At 51.2% G+C, this 13,898-nt stretch overlaps 1 protein-coding gene across 1 annotated transcript in view; it reads left to right on the forward strand.

Moving 5' to 3' along the window:
• The window catches only part of VPS54 (VPS54 GARP complex subunit), a 56,837-nt gene that overhangs the window by 39,310 nt on the left and 3,629 nt on the right, over window positions 1-13,898 (forward strand). The window contains exons 13-17 of the mRNA XM_015429249.1: window positions 501-588; window positions 3,105-3,226; window positions 5,841-5,921; window positions 11,517-11,624; window positions 12,981-13,075. Of these exons, the coding sequence (XP_015284735.1) occupies window positions 501-588; window positions 3,105-3,226; window positions 5,841-5,921; window positions 11,517-11,624; window positions 12,981-13,075 (494 nt within the window). The remainder of the gene's footprint in view (window positions 1-500; window positions 589-3,104; window positions 3,227-5,840; window positions 5,922-11,516; window positions 11,625-12,980; window positions 13,076-13,898) is intronic.

Here is a 13,898-nt window from a genome sequence, read left to right on the forward strand (position 1 = left end):
TAGAAATTATTTGGAAAATACTTGCACACCTTGTCTTAAAATATTTTATTCATCATGTTAAAATAAAACGTTCCATAGTCAATTTTTTTAAATTTAATTTTCTTTTTTCAATTTTTCGGGGGGAAAAAGGCTTCAGGAAAAAACAGTTTTTTCCCCAAATTTTTCCGGTTTTTTTCCGGGCCTTCACATCTCTAGTCAGCACGTCTGCCTGTGTATTCCCTGCCACCTTTTTAACATCTAGATACCTTTTAAGGCACACCGATTTATCCAAGTAAGGGGAAAATACACTTGCACAAATCAAGATGGGTAGCCATGTTAGTCTGTCTGTAGCAGTAGAAAAGAGCAAGAGTCCAGGAGCACCTTAAAGACTAACAACATTTGCGGCAGGGGAGGAGCTTTCCTGCGTCCCTGCTCACTTCTTCCGTTTGCACAAATCGTTCGCTCTCTCCTTTGCACGTTGCTCTCTCGTGACTGTTTGCACTCTCCCTTCCCCCATCTAGTACTTCAACTCCAGAAGTTGTCAGCTGGTGCTGGGAGCCGGTGCTTTGCAAGTGGTCGGCTTGAAAACGATAACGACAAAAAATTTAGGTACGGATTCGGTCATCACACTTTCCTTCGGACAACGAATTCCCTTTGAAATTTTCAAGAGAAACGAAAACTGTTCCTAGCCTTTCGGCAAAGGGGGGGGAGGGCTGTGAGTTGTGTCTTAGCAGAGTGGTTTTATTTTGGATTTGTGTGAAGCAGTCAAATCCACTTGCACGGGATCCGGTTAGTGCTTTGTTATAAAGCCACTTTGATCCAAGAGGAAAAGCAAGGTACGAATATTTTAATTATAAAAACTGTAAAATTTAGGTTGTAAAATGAGCTGCCCTTTTGACAAACACTTCATTTGGTCGGTAGTTTGTGGATCGTGCTCGAACCACGAGGAAATGTAGGCTATAAAAATGTTATAGGACAGCAGTTCACTATGGTGACGCGCAAGCCCAGATTTACTTGGCATAGTGACCCATCCAGGTGTTTTATTTCACCTTCAGGAATTTATTTCACAGCCCTGACCTGGGTAGCCCAGGCAAGCCCGATCTCGTCAGATCTCGGGAGCTAAGCAGGGCCGACCCTGGCGAGTACTTGAATAGGAGACCTCCAAGGAATACCAGGGCTGGAAGGCGGAGGCAGGCCACCTCTCTGAACGTCCTTCGTGCCTCAGTAGGGGTCACCAGAGGTCGCCATGACTTCCAGGCATGGGCACACACACACATGCATACACACGTGTGTGCACACACACACGCACGCACACACAAATGCAAAAAATATTTTTTTAAAAACCCAGAATTTATTTCACAAAGATTTAAGACCTTTGATTCGTGAGCCTATGGTGGCTCGATGCTTTTTACAGATGTTATATTCCTCTCACACACACACACCTGTAAATCTGTTCTTTGATCTCTTAGCACCATTACCCCAGTCAAGAGTTGCTGCCATGTTACCTCTCAAGAGTATATGGTTGGTTTTCCTTGTCCCCCTGTTAGGAATGTGGTTGTGGAATGTACTCTAAACAGAAGGAAAGGCGAATTATGTTTAGGAGCAGAATGGATGAACGCTCTTCAAAATGGCTCTGACCTCCTCGGTTTCCCCCCGTATCTGTCAAAAAGGGACTCTGTTATCTGTTTAGTGTGCCAGGTTAGAAGGGAGACACACACACCCCTCTAGCTTGCATCAAAAATGATCATTCTTAATAAATTTGTATGCTCTGTCTGCGGTGGCTCGGTGACTCAGAGGTTAAGACGCTGAGCTGCAGACCGGAAGGTTGGTAGTTTGGCAGTTTGAGACCCGAGTGCCGCGTGACGGAGTGAGCTCCCATCTCTGGTCCCAGCTCCTGCCAACCTAGCAGTTCGAAAGCAAGAAATTACAAGTAGATAAATAGGTACTGCTGTGGTGGGAAGGTAACAGCATTCCATGTGCCTCGGCGTCTAGTCATGCCAGCCAGACAACCACGAAAACAGCTTGAAAACAGAGATGAGCACTGTACCCTAGAATCGGATTTGAGTGGCTTTTGAGCAAGGGAAACCTTTACCTTTATGCTCTGCCACAGCCTTGAGTAAGGCTGCTCTCTCCCAGATTGATCTTGGAGAAGGGGTGTGTGTGTTTTCTGCTGGTTTTTACCAAACTCCCCTAACACTGGCCCATGGCTTTTCAGTACCCGCAACAAACTGCCTCGGCACCCATCTGGACCAGCATTCCATTGCCTACAGTCGCCAACCAGATGTTTTTGAGAAAGCAGCAAACATCCCACAAATGGCACAGCCACCCCCACTGTGAACCCCAAGCAAGTGGCATTCCAACACACACTGCCTTTGCCTATGGAGGTCACATTCCAGCCTTTGACCACCCTCTCCGTCTCCATTAGAGAGAGAGAGCCAGTTTGGTGTAGTGGTTAAGGACGCTAATCTGGGAGAGCCGGATTTGATTCCCCATGCCTGCACATGCAGCTGCAGGTGTGACCTTGGGTCAGTCATAAGTTCTTTCACAGCTGTTCTCTCAAGGGCAGTCCTCGAAAGAGCTCTCTCAGCCCCACCTTCCTCACAGGGTGTCTTTTGTGGGGAGGGGAAGGGGAAGGAGTTTGTAAGCCACTCTGAGACTCCTTCGGATAGTGAAGGGCGGGGTATAAATCCAAGCTCTTCTCCATTATTCCCTCTAATCCCTCCTGGTAACCATCAGGACGTGTTATGCTTGATCAACATGTATATGCAGTGGGGGGGGGATCAACTAATGTATGATATGGAAGATACTGTTTCCAGGGTCAGATCTCAGCTCCCAAAATATAAGAGACCAGTAGAAAGGGCTGGGGCGGCCGTTAGGGAGGGCTGACCCACGACCTGCTTTCAGAGGTTTTGCAACCCACTTTGGATCCTGACCCCCAGGTTGGGAGAGACAGCTGCAGGTGACCTCCTAAAACAGAAGGGACAGTCGACTAAGCTGTTCCACCGACTGCCACCGTATATCTTTCCTTCTTCAGTTCCGAGCATCCCGAATGGGGAAGCGTCTCTCGGAGTAACAGCAGCTCTTGTGTCCTGACCTCTCTCCGCCTTTTCCCTCTCCATCCGCAGCCCTCTCGTCCCGTTGCCTCCAGCTCATAGTGCACTACATTCCCGTTATCCGCGCTCACTTTGAATCCCGCCTGCAGCCCAAACAGTTCAGCATGCTGAGACATTTCGATCACATTACCAAGGTATTTCCGATCCCTCTTTTCTGATTTGAAATATCTGCATCCCGTATCCGGGTTATAGTTGAATGCCAATGCGTCTGCAGTCGGGGTTCCCAAAGTGCAGGGCAGCCCCGTAAAAAGAGGCAGGGGCTCCCAGCTTGTCGAAGGGTGCCCGGCGGCCACTTACGAACGGCTGCGGTTTAACCGCTTCCTTCCTTCTCGGTGCCACGTGAGTCGCCGTGCGCTCATTTGGTAGCACCCGGGAGAAAGCGTGTCCTCGGAGCCTGTTACGGCGTCTCAGAGGCGGCAGATGTTCAGCCATTCTGGCCTCCCCTGTGTATGGCCCGTTCCCAGTGCCCTGCTGTTTTAGATAATACTGTTGGGCACCGGAACTTTCCCGGGTACCTATATCCACCTGATACGAGGCACGGGGGGGGGGGGGGTCTGTTGTTATTGTTTATAGCGTCATCTATTGTTTCATTGTTTTTATTGTTTCATGGATTTTATGTTGTAAGACACCCTGAGACCACTTGTGGGATAGGGTGGGCTATAAATTAAATAAATAAAAATAAATAATGATAATGTAACTTTTCCTCTCTCTCTCTCTCTTTGAGAGCCAGCAAGGTGTAGTGGTTAAGAGCGGCGGACTGTAATCTGGAGAACCAGGTTCAGTTCCGCCCTTCTCCACATGAAGCCAGCTGGGTGACCTAGGGTCAGTCACAATTCTCTCAGAGCTCTCTCAGCCCTCCCCCCTCCAAATAAGTTTAGCTTGCCACCTAAAAGAGTTAGAACTTAAGGCTGCCAGATAATCTTTGGATCTCCTGGCTATACTACCCACAGTGCCATACAATAATTATTGATTTTTTTTCTGGAATAACAGTTTGGTGTAGTGCTTAAGTGCGCAGACTCTAATCTGGGAGAACCGGGTTTGATTCCCCACTCCTCCACTTGCACCTGCTGGATGACCTGGGGCAAGCCGTAGTTCTGATATGAGCTGTTCTTGAAAAAGAGCCGTTTCTGTCAGAGCTCTCTCAGCCCCGCCTACCTCACAGGGTGTCTGTTGTGGGGAGGGGAAGGGAAAGGAGATCGTAAGCCGCTCTGAGACTCCGAGTGAAGGGCGGGGTATAAATCCAATCTCATAATAATAACAATAATAATAATAATACTGGGCAGTTGTCCCCACAGTCCTCTCCTTTCCAGTAACAATAGGGAAGAGCCAGTGTGGTGTTGTGATTAAAGTATCTGGGAAACTCCGGTTTGAATCCCCATTCTGTCAGGGAAGCCCGCTGGGTGACCTTGGGCCAGTCACACGCTCTTATCCTCACCTACCTCACAGGGTTGTTGTGAGGAGAAAATGAAGGAAGGGGTGAATGGCGTAGGCCATTTGGGATCCCCCATTGGGACGAAAAGGAGGTTATAAATGAAGTAAAAGAACAAAAAAATGAATTTGCGTTCCGGGGGTCATGAGGTTTGTGCGGAGGAACAGTCAAGCGCGTTGGTGGGCTGAAACGAGGAGGGACACAGGAAGCTGCCTCATACTGAATCAGACCCTCGGTCCATCGGGGTCAGTATTGTCCACTCGGACTGGCAGCGGCTCTCCAGGGTCTCAGGCTGAGGTCTTTTCACATCGCCCCCTGCCTGGTCCCTTCAACTGGAGATGCCAGGGATTGAACCCAGGAACCTCTGCATGCCAAACAGAGACTCTCCCACTGGGCTACTGCCCCTCCCCGAGACTCAAGGCAGAAAGGAAAATCATACCAAAAACACTCAAGGTCAGCATTGTCCACTCAGACTGGCAGCGGCTCTCCAAGGTCTCAGGCGGAGGTCTTTTCACATCACCCCCTGCCTGGTCCTTTCAACTGGAGATGCCGGGGATTGAACCGGGGACCTTCTGCGTGTCATGCAGAGGCTCTGCCACTGGGCTACTGCCCCATCCCCGAGACTCAAGGCAGAAAGGAAAATCTTACTAGAAACACTAAGGAAGTCCCTCAAGATCAGTTTTGTCTATACTCAGACTGAAAGAGGCTCTCCAGGGTCTCAGGGAGCGGTCTTTCACATCACCTGCTGCCTGGTGGAGACGCCGGGGATTGAACCGGGGACCTTCTGCATGCCCAGCAGGTGAAATGAGCTCCGTCCCTCAGGGTGCAGCTGTGCTTATGGAAAAGGAAGAAGCACTTTGTCCTCTATGATCTCCCCCCTCTCCAACACCTGCTGGCTGTCCCACAGTCCTGGGGTCTCTAAGGGTCGGAAGGGGTGCGGGAACACAAAGGTCTTCTGAACATAGAATGGCAGGATACGGCCCGCTCACAGGTAACCACGTTTTGGGGCTGAGGACGTCACTTTATGACTTCTAGGTATGCTCAGAAGCACAGAATTTGGGAACCTCGGCACAGGAGGGGGAGGGGCCGTGGCTCAGGGGCAAGAGCCTCCGCTTGGCATGCAGAAGGCCCCAGGTCCCATCCCCGGCATCTCCAGTTGAAAGGATCAGGTCACAGGTGATGTGAAAGTCCTCCGCCTGAGACCCTGGACCAGCCTGTGTAGACAGTACTCACTGTGATGGACTGATGGTCTGATTAAGTCGAAGCCGCTTCTTGTGTTCACTTAATAATAAATCCTTCTTCCTTTTTTTTAATTCCAGGATTATCACGACCACATAGCCGAAATTTCAGCCAAGCTTGTAGCCATAATGGATAGCTTATTTGACAAGCTGCTCTCAAAGGTATCCACTGGGGGGATATAATTGTGCTTTTTAAGTAATGTCAGAGCTGTTCGTTTCAGGCAGATTTCTAAACTGGCCCGCTCACAGGACCTCCTGTGATTTGTCAGCGACGTATTCCAGAGCACGTGGCTTAATTCTGTAGAATAATTGCTCGTGGGCTACGAGTTAATGCAGTCGGGTGTCGGTTTGTTACAGTAACTCAGGGTTGCTTTTTGGCCTACAAAAGTGAACAAGTGTAAAGCAGTGTTCCCTCCAGGGATCATTTCTTAGAAAAAGAGGTGCAGGAGCTCATTAGCATAACTCATTTGCATATGCCACACCCCCTGACATCACCGGAAGTGTGTCAGAAGGCAACACCCACCGCTCAGGCTCCACTGGACTGTTTTGGATTGCTAGTTATTGGGGGGAGGGGATGTGCAGATCTGTCCTGGCAGGGGAGGGAGAGCTTGTGCCTGAATAAAACTTGGTCTTAAAGGTGCCACTGGACTGTTTTGGACTGGGGTGCTGGGGGGGCGCTCTGCAACTTACCTGGCTGCTTCTTGCTCTGACTGAGGGCTGCTGGGAGCAGGGGGTGGGGCTTGTTGCATGTGCCCGCCCCCTATGCTCTTTACTATTAACAGCTCTCCTGTGGGCAAGCCAGTATTATTGTACCCATACTTCAGGTGAGTGGAGCGAGGCTGAAAGAGAGGGGCCTGCCTATCGCCACCTATTGAGCGTGTGGCTGAACTGCAGCCTGAGCCAGCAACCTCTCAGATCGCATTCGGGGGGTTTTGAGTGCTTTTGTGCTGTGGTGGTGGAATGCGCTATCAAGTCACGCCTGCCTTATGGTGAGCCCTTAAGATTTCCCAAGAGACATTTCAGAGGTGGTTTGCCATTGCCCGGCTCCGCATCATGACCCCGGTATTCCTTGGAGGTCTCCCATACAGGTACTAACCAGGGCCGCCCCTGCTTAGCTTCTGAGATACGATGAAATCAGGCTGGCCTTGTGCTATGCCAGCTCCCGATACTGCCGTAATCTGTTGCGTGGCCTTTCTTGCCTGATTAGCTGTGGGTCTGAAAGACACTGACTCCGGTTTGGTGTATAATGGCCCACAAAAGTAAGGTGGAATTGGCGTGGCATAATGGCGAAGAACGTGGTGTAGTGGCGAAGAGCGGCGGACTCTAATCTGGAGAGCCGGGTTCGATTCCCCACTCCTCCTCCACTTGAAGTCTGCTGGGGGGACCTTGGGCCAGTCACGGTTTTCTCCGAACTCTCTCAGCCCCACCTACCTCGCAAGGTGCCTGTTTGTGGGGAGAGGAAGGGAAAGGGATTGTAAGCCCCTTTGAGACTCCTTCAGGTAGTGAAAACCAGGGTATAAAAACCTTCTCTGTTTTGCTGAGCTCTTGACATCCAGGTTCTGCCTAACTAGATTCTAGTCCATTAGCACCTGAGAGACCGACAAATTTTGTGTGGGGGGATGGGCAGGGATAAGCTTTTATTTATTTATACACACATACATACATTGGATTTAGGGAACTGCGGTGGCTCAGAGGGTAAGACGCTTAGCTGCAGATCGGAAGGCCTATAGGTCGGCAGTTCGAGACCCGAGTGCCGCGTGATGTAGCGAGCTCCTGTCTCTGGCCCCGGCTCCTGCCAACCTAGCAGTTTGAAAGCAAGAAACTGCAAGTGGATAAATAGGTACCGCTTCAGTGGGAAGGTGACAGCGTTCCATGCGCCTCGGCATTTAGTCATGCCGGCCACATGACCACCGAGAAGTCTTCAGACAGCGCTGGCTCTTCGGCTTGGAAACGGAGATGAGCACCGCCCCCTAGTGTCGGATTCGGCCGGCTTTTGAGCAAGGGAGACCTTTACCTTTACTTACATTGGATTTATTAATCGTCCGATCCCTGCTATCGCCGGGCTCTAGGCGATGTTGTTGTTGTTCAGTCGCACAGTCGAGTCCGACTCTTCACGGCCCCATGGACCAGCTCCCGCCAGGCCCTCCTGTCTTCCGCCGTCCTCTGAAGTTGGCTCAATTTCATGTTCGTTGCATCGATGACACTGTCTAACCATCTCATCCTTTGCCGCCCCCGTCTTCTTTGACCTTCAATCTTTCCCAGCATCAGGGTCTTCTCCAGTGAGTGCTCCCTTCTCATTGGGTGGCCAAAGTATTTGCGCTTCAGTTTCATTATCTGGCCTTCCAGGGAACAGTCAGTACAGTATCCATAAAACACAACCAGATAAAATCATTTAGTAACACATATCCGAAGAAAAGAGATGACGAATACTAATTAATCATATTTCAGACTGCCGGCTACTTCGTGGGGGGGGGGGGGGGGTGGCAAAATAAAGGTAAACAGCAGGAGGAACGAGAACGGGTGCCGGCCAAGAAGGAAACCATCGCTGTCCTCAACCAAAAGCCTGGTGGAGCATCTGCCTTACAGGCCCTGCGGAATTGCATGAGGTCCCGCAGGGCCCTGACGGTATTTGGCAGAGCGTTCCACCAGGTTGGGGCCAGCACCGAAAAGGCCCCGGTCGAGGACAGCCGGATGTCTTTAGGGACAGGGACCCCCAGGGAGTAGTTGTCTGGGGTGTTCTGAGGGTCAGTCTGACGAAGGGAGCTTTGACTCTTGAAAGCTCCTACCCCCAAAATCTTGTTGGTCTCTAAGGGGCTGCAGGACCGGAACCCAGCTCTTCTGCCGCTGCGGAGCAACACGGCTCCCCCTCGGAAACCAGGTTCTGCACAGCTGCTGAAGAGGGAAGGGCGATGTGCCCAGCCGCGTGGATCTAATTCACTGTTGTTATTGCCTTGTGAAGGCACGATGAATGAAAGAAATTGAATCCCACACATTAGGCCAGGCCGTAAAGTGGTTGAGAGGCTGAACTGCAGGCTGTGGAAGGTCGGTAGTTCAGCAGTTCGAGACCCGGGTGTGCCGCATGATGGGGTGAGCTCCCGTCTCTAGTTCCAGCTCCTGCCAACCTAGCAGTTCGAAAGCGAGAAATTGCAAGTAGATAAATAGGGACCCCTTCGGTGGGAAGGTAACAGCGTTCCGTGCGCCTCGGTGTTTAGTCATGCCAGCCACATGACCACGGAAACGTCTTCGGACAGCGCTGGCTCTTCGGCTTTGAAACGGAGATGAGCACGGCAACCCTAGAGTCGGACTCGACTGGCTTTTGAGCAAGGGAGACCTTTACCTTTTAAAGGCCTAAAGGAGAAAAGCTGCTTCTCCAACGGAAATCGAATTACCCGTTCAGCCTTCTGAAGCGTTTCTCTGGCCGTTTAAAAAAATAAATAAATTTATCGGCTCTTCCGAAGTAGAATACACACGATTGCGTTTGCATCTTCTTCTTAAACTAGGTCAACCTCAGACAGTGCGTTTTTGTAATGCTCGGCTTGCCAAAGTTCCTCGCTGCTTCCCAGATTGTGAGCTGGGAGACGTTTTCAGCTCAGTTTGGGACACGAGGCAACTGGTCGGGGAATGGGAGAGACCCCGTAGGGTTTCCAAGGCAAGAGAGGCTCAGAGGTGCCTTGCCACTGCCTGCCTCTGCGTAGCGACCCTGGACTTCCTTGGAGGTCTCCCATCCAAGTCCTAACCGGGGCCGGCCCTGCTTAGCTTCCGAGATCTGACGAGTTCAGCCTCGCCTGGGCTGTAAAGGTTCCATTCAGCCCTGAAGAACATGTTCAGACATTTGCCCGACTCAAGTGACATCTCCGACATGTCCTGGGAGTGAGTAGAATTATGTTTATATTTGATTTCTGCAGAGGTCATTTCGGGGGGGATCGCGGGGGATCGCAGTTCCCCCGGGTGAGGTACGGGGGGCGGGGCACATGACGAAGCCCCGCCCCCTGCTTCTGGCCGCCCCGCTTCCGGCCCTCATTCAGCCAGGAGAAGGCAGGAGAAGAGGGAGGGTAAGTTGCTTCCTCCCTGCCGCTCCCCACCCCTGCCTGCCTGGGGCCAGGGAGGGCCTTCGCGGGGCTTCCTTGCACTCCCGCCGGCCTTGCAGGTCCACCGCCGGGCCCCTCATGGGACTCGGCAGTGGAGCTGCAAGGCCGCCGCCGGCCGGGACCATTGGGGGTGGGGTGTGTGGCCTTATGACACACTTCCGGTGATGTCAGGGGGTGTGGCATATGCTAATGAGTTATGCTAATGAGTTCCCCTAGCTCTTTTTCTACGAAACAACCCCTGGATTTGTGTAATTAGCTGTGCTCAGGGTAGACAGTATGGCGATATGAAAAAAACACTACCACTGAAAGATGCTCTTCTTTTGTCATTTAAGAAGACAGTTCTTTGCATTTTATAGCATCGGGAAGGCAGAACTCTAGGCTGGTCTCTGCAAAATGTGAAGACTTTGGGGGATATCAGCTTGGAGACCACACACAAACATTTCCCCACAAATATTTAGGACTTCTCTGAATTAAATCTTTAAAAGTAAAGGTAAAAGGTTTCCCTTGCTCGAAAGCCAGTCAAATCCGACTCTAGGGTTGCGGTGCTCATCTCCGTTTCCAGGCCGAAGAGCCAGCGCTGTCCGAAGACCTTTCCGTGGTCATGTGGTCGGCATGACTTAAACACCGAGGCGCAAGGAACCCTGTTAGCTTCCCACCGAAGCGGTACCCATTTATCGACTTGCACTTTCTTGCTTTCGAACCGCTGGGTTGAATTAAATCTTAAGCTTCTGCTAATAACTGCATTGTTCCAGGTCAGCACAGTCTCTCCTGCAAACTGTCGTTTAGAACTGAGCAGTCAGCAAGGAAAGAAAGAACGCCAAAGGGCTTCTTTGGTTTTTACTCCCGATGCTTTCGGCGGTGTAAACGAAGCAAAAAAATAAAACAAAAGAGTGGCCATGTATCAGTAGGGTTTCCAGCTCTGGGTTGGGAAATACCCGATTTGGGGGGGGGGGGAGCCTGAGGTCAGCCTCATTGGTACACAATACCATAGAGCCCACCATCCCAAGCCACCATTTTCTCCAAGGGAACGCAACTCTGTCGGCTGGAGATCAGTTGTAATTCCAGGAGATCTCCGTCTACCAGCCCCTAGCCAGTGTGGTGTAGTGGTTAATCTGGGAGAACCGGGTTTGATTCCCCACTCCTCCACTTGCACCTGGCTGGATGACCTTGGGCAAACCATAGTTCTGACAAGAGCTGTCCTTGAAAAAGAGCAGTTTCTGTTAGAGCTCTCTCAGCCCCACCCACCTCACAGGGTGTTTGTTGTGGGGAGGGGAGGGGAAAGGAGTTTGTAAGCCGCTCTGAGACTCCTTTGGGTAGTGAAGGGCGGGGTATAAATCCAATCTCCTCCTGTTTGGTGTAGTGGTTAAGTGCGCGGACTCTAATCTGGGAGAACCAGGTTTGATTCCCCACTCCTCCACTTGCACCTGCTAGATGACCTTGGGCAAGCCGTAGTTCTGACAAGAGCTGTCCTTGAAAAAGAGCCGTTTCTGCCAGAGCTCTCTCAGCCCCACCCACCTCACAGGGTGTCTGTTGTGGGGAGGGGAAGGGAAAGGAAATTGGCAGCCGCTCTGAGACTCCTTTGGGTAGTGAAGGGCGGGGTATAAATCCAATATTCTCCTCCTCCTCCCAAGTGTCAGTATTCACAGCAACCTTTCGTTTCTGTTTCCAGTACGAGGTCAAAGCCCCCGTCCCTTCCACCTGCTTCAGGAACATCTGCAAACAGATGGCGAAGATGCACGAAGCAATCTACGAGCTCCTTCCCGAGGAGCAAACGCAGGTGAGCCGTCCAGAGTAGCCCCTCGGGGGCCGTTCTGTCCTCCTGCTCCCCGGCCCCGCTGGATTCCGTGAGCGAAGCCTCCACTCCGGGACTCCTGACAGTGGGCCGGATCCCATCGTCCCGTAATGGAAGAGAAGCTTCATGGAGCGCAGCAGCTCCTTTTTGTGCAAGATCAAGTACTCCTTTTTCATTTCCGGTGTACCCAAATCAGAAGGCAAAAGGCCAGTCTAAACTGGGACTGCAATGTGATTTGGTTGCAGAAGTTCATTGTCAGGGAAGGAGGGAGGCGGGAGTTGCCGAAATATGCCCGGTGCTACGTCTTGGGCAGGCAGAAATCCAAGATGGGGCACCGTCAGGTTGACTTAGTGCCAGTGTTCCCCCTAAACCGTGGAGTCTCGTGAGCAAAAAATTCTACTTGGTGAGTTACTGACGTCAAAGTTGTGAGCAAGCGATTTGGCCACTGCATCAGTTAGTTTGCCCCGGAGCCATCCTTCCTGAGCTCGGACAAAAATGTGTGAGCCGGAGGCTAAAAAACTGTGAGCTAGCTCACCCTAACTCAGCTCAGAGGGAACAGTGCTTAGCGCCAGGGCTACCTGCAAAGATCCAGGGCCAGATTAAGGCCAAGTGATGCCCTAAGCACAGCCCAAACTGTGGCGCCCCTTTTTAACCTTTAGTCACACACCATGCCAAAGAAAACATTTTTTACCAGTGCAGATTAAAGCTGAACACGGCAGAAAAGGACAACGGCAAAAAAGAGACCAAAGTTGAGTGTGGCAGTGAAAGAGTTAAGGGCATTCTAGCTAGTAGGGGACACTGAGCTAAATTTGGTGTAGTGGTTAGGAGCGAGGACTCTAATCTGGGAGAACCGGGTTTGATTCCCCACTACTCCACATGCAGCTGCTGGTGTGACCTTGGGTCAGTCACAAGTTCTCTCAGAGCTGGTCTCTCAGGAGCAGTCCTCGAAAGAGCTCTCTCAGCCCCGCCGACCTCACAGGGTGTCTGTTGTGGGGAGGGGAAGGGAAAGGAGTTTGGCAGCCGCTCTGAGACTCCTTCGGGTAGTGAAGGGCGGGGTATAAATCCAATCTCTTCTTCTCTCTTCTTCCCTTGGTGCCCTGAGCCATGAAACCTGTCTGAAGGTCAGTGGGCACCATGTTGGGGATACCTGGTGTAGGACTAGGATCTGGGAGACCCAGGTTTGATTCCCTGCTCTGCTGTGGAAGCTCACTGGGTGTCTTTGGGCCCCCGCTCTGACATGGCCACCCATCTTGTTCTGCCTACAGTCAATTAAGCATCCTGCACTCTTCAAGGGAATAAAACCTCAAGCGCTTTCTTTCTTGTTTTCGCTTTGTCCCCTAGATGCTGTTCCTACGCATCAACGCCAGCTACAAGCTCCACCTGAAGAGGCAGTTAGCCCATCTAAACGTCGTCAACGACGGAGGGCCTCAAAATGGGTACGTTGCCTCAGGAGTACATCTGGCTGGTGCGTTTCATTTTCCTTCCAAGCTTCCGGCCTGCAGGAAGAAAGCCACCGACGGCCTCTTGTCTGTCGGCCACAGTGCCGTCTGCCAATGACATTCACTTAATCACAAGCCGCAGATTAAATCGCGTTTGCTAGTTTGGCAAACCGTCTCCGAATTTGAAGTTTACAGTGCTTCTAGGCGTGGCAGAGCAGGGAGAAGCGTTAAAGGTAGGTGTAGAATCTTGTGACACAGAACCTGAAGAGGAAGGGGCCAGCTTGGGTTTATCAGGGGCCCCAAACCCAACAGAACTACCACCAATGTTCCCTCTAAGCTGTGGAGTCTTGTGAGCAAAAAAATCTACTTGGTGAGCTACTGGCATTGAAGTTGTGAGCAAGCAATTTGGCTCCTGCATAAATCAGTTTGCTCCGGAGCCATCCTTTTCCTGAGCTGAGACAAAAATGTGTGAGCCGGCGGCTAAAAAACTGTGAGCCAGCTCACACTAACTCAGCTTAGAGGGAACACTGACCACCACTACCCTGGCCATTTAATGCCTCCAGGGATACCTTATTAATCTTTCTCACACCTCCTTTTGAATGTATTAAAGTGGCTTGAACATGCAGCTCAGAATCCTCTAAGGAAGAACCCTCGTGCTAATCAAAGCTGGGTGGGTGAGGCAGCGTGGAAGAGATTCCAGAGGTACAGCTCTTAGCAGAACTACGGCTTGCCCAAGGTCATCCAGCAGGTGCAAGTGGAGGAGTGGGGAATCAAACCAGTTTGGTGTAGTGGTTAAGTGCGTGGACTCTAATCTGGGAGA

Source organism: Gekko japonicus, unplaced genomic scaffold (assembly GCF_001447785.1).
Source record: "Gekko japonicus isolate JY-2015 unplaced genomic scaffold, Gekko_japonicus_V1.1 scaffold3491, whole genome shotgun sequence".
Classification (NCBI taxonomy): Eukaryota; Metazoa; Chordata; class Lepidosauria; order Squamata; family Gekkonidae; genus Gekko; species Gekko japonicus.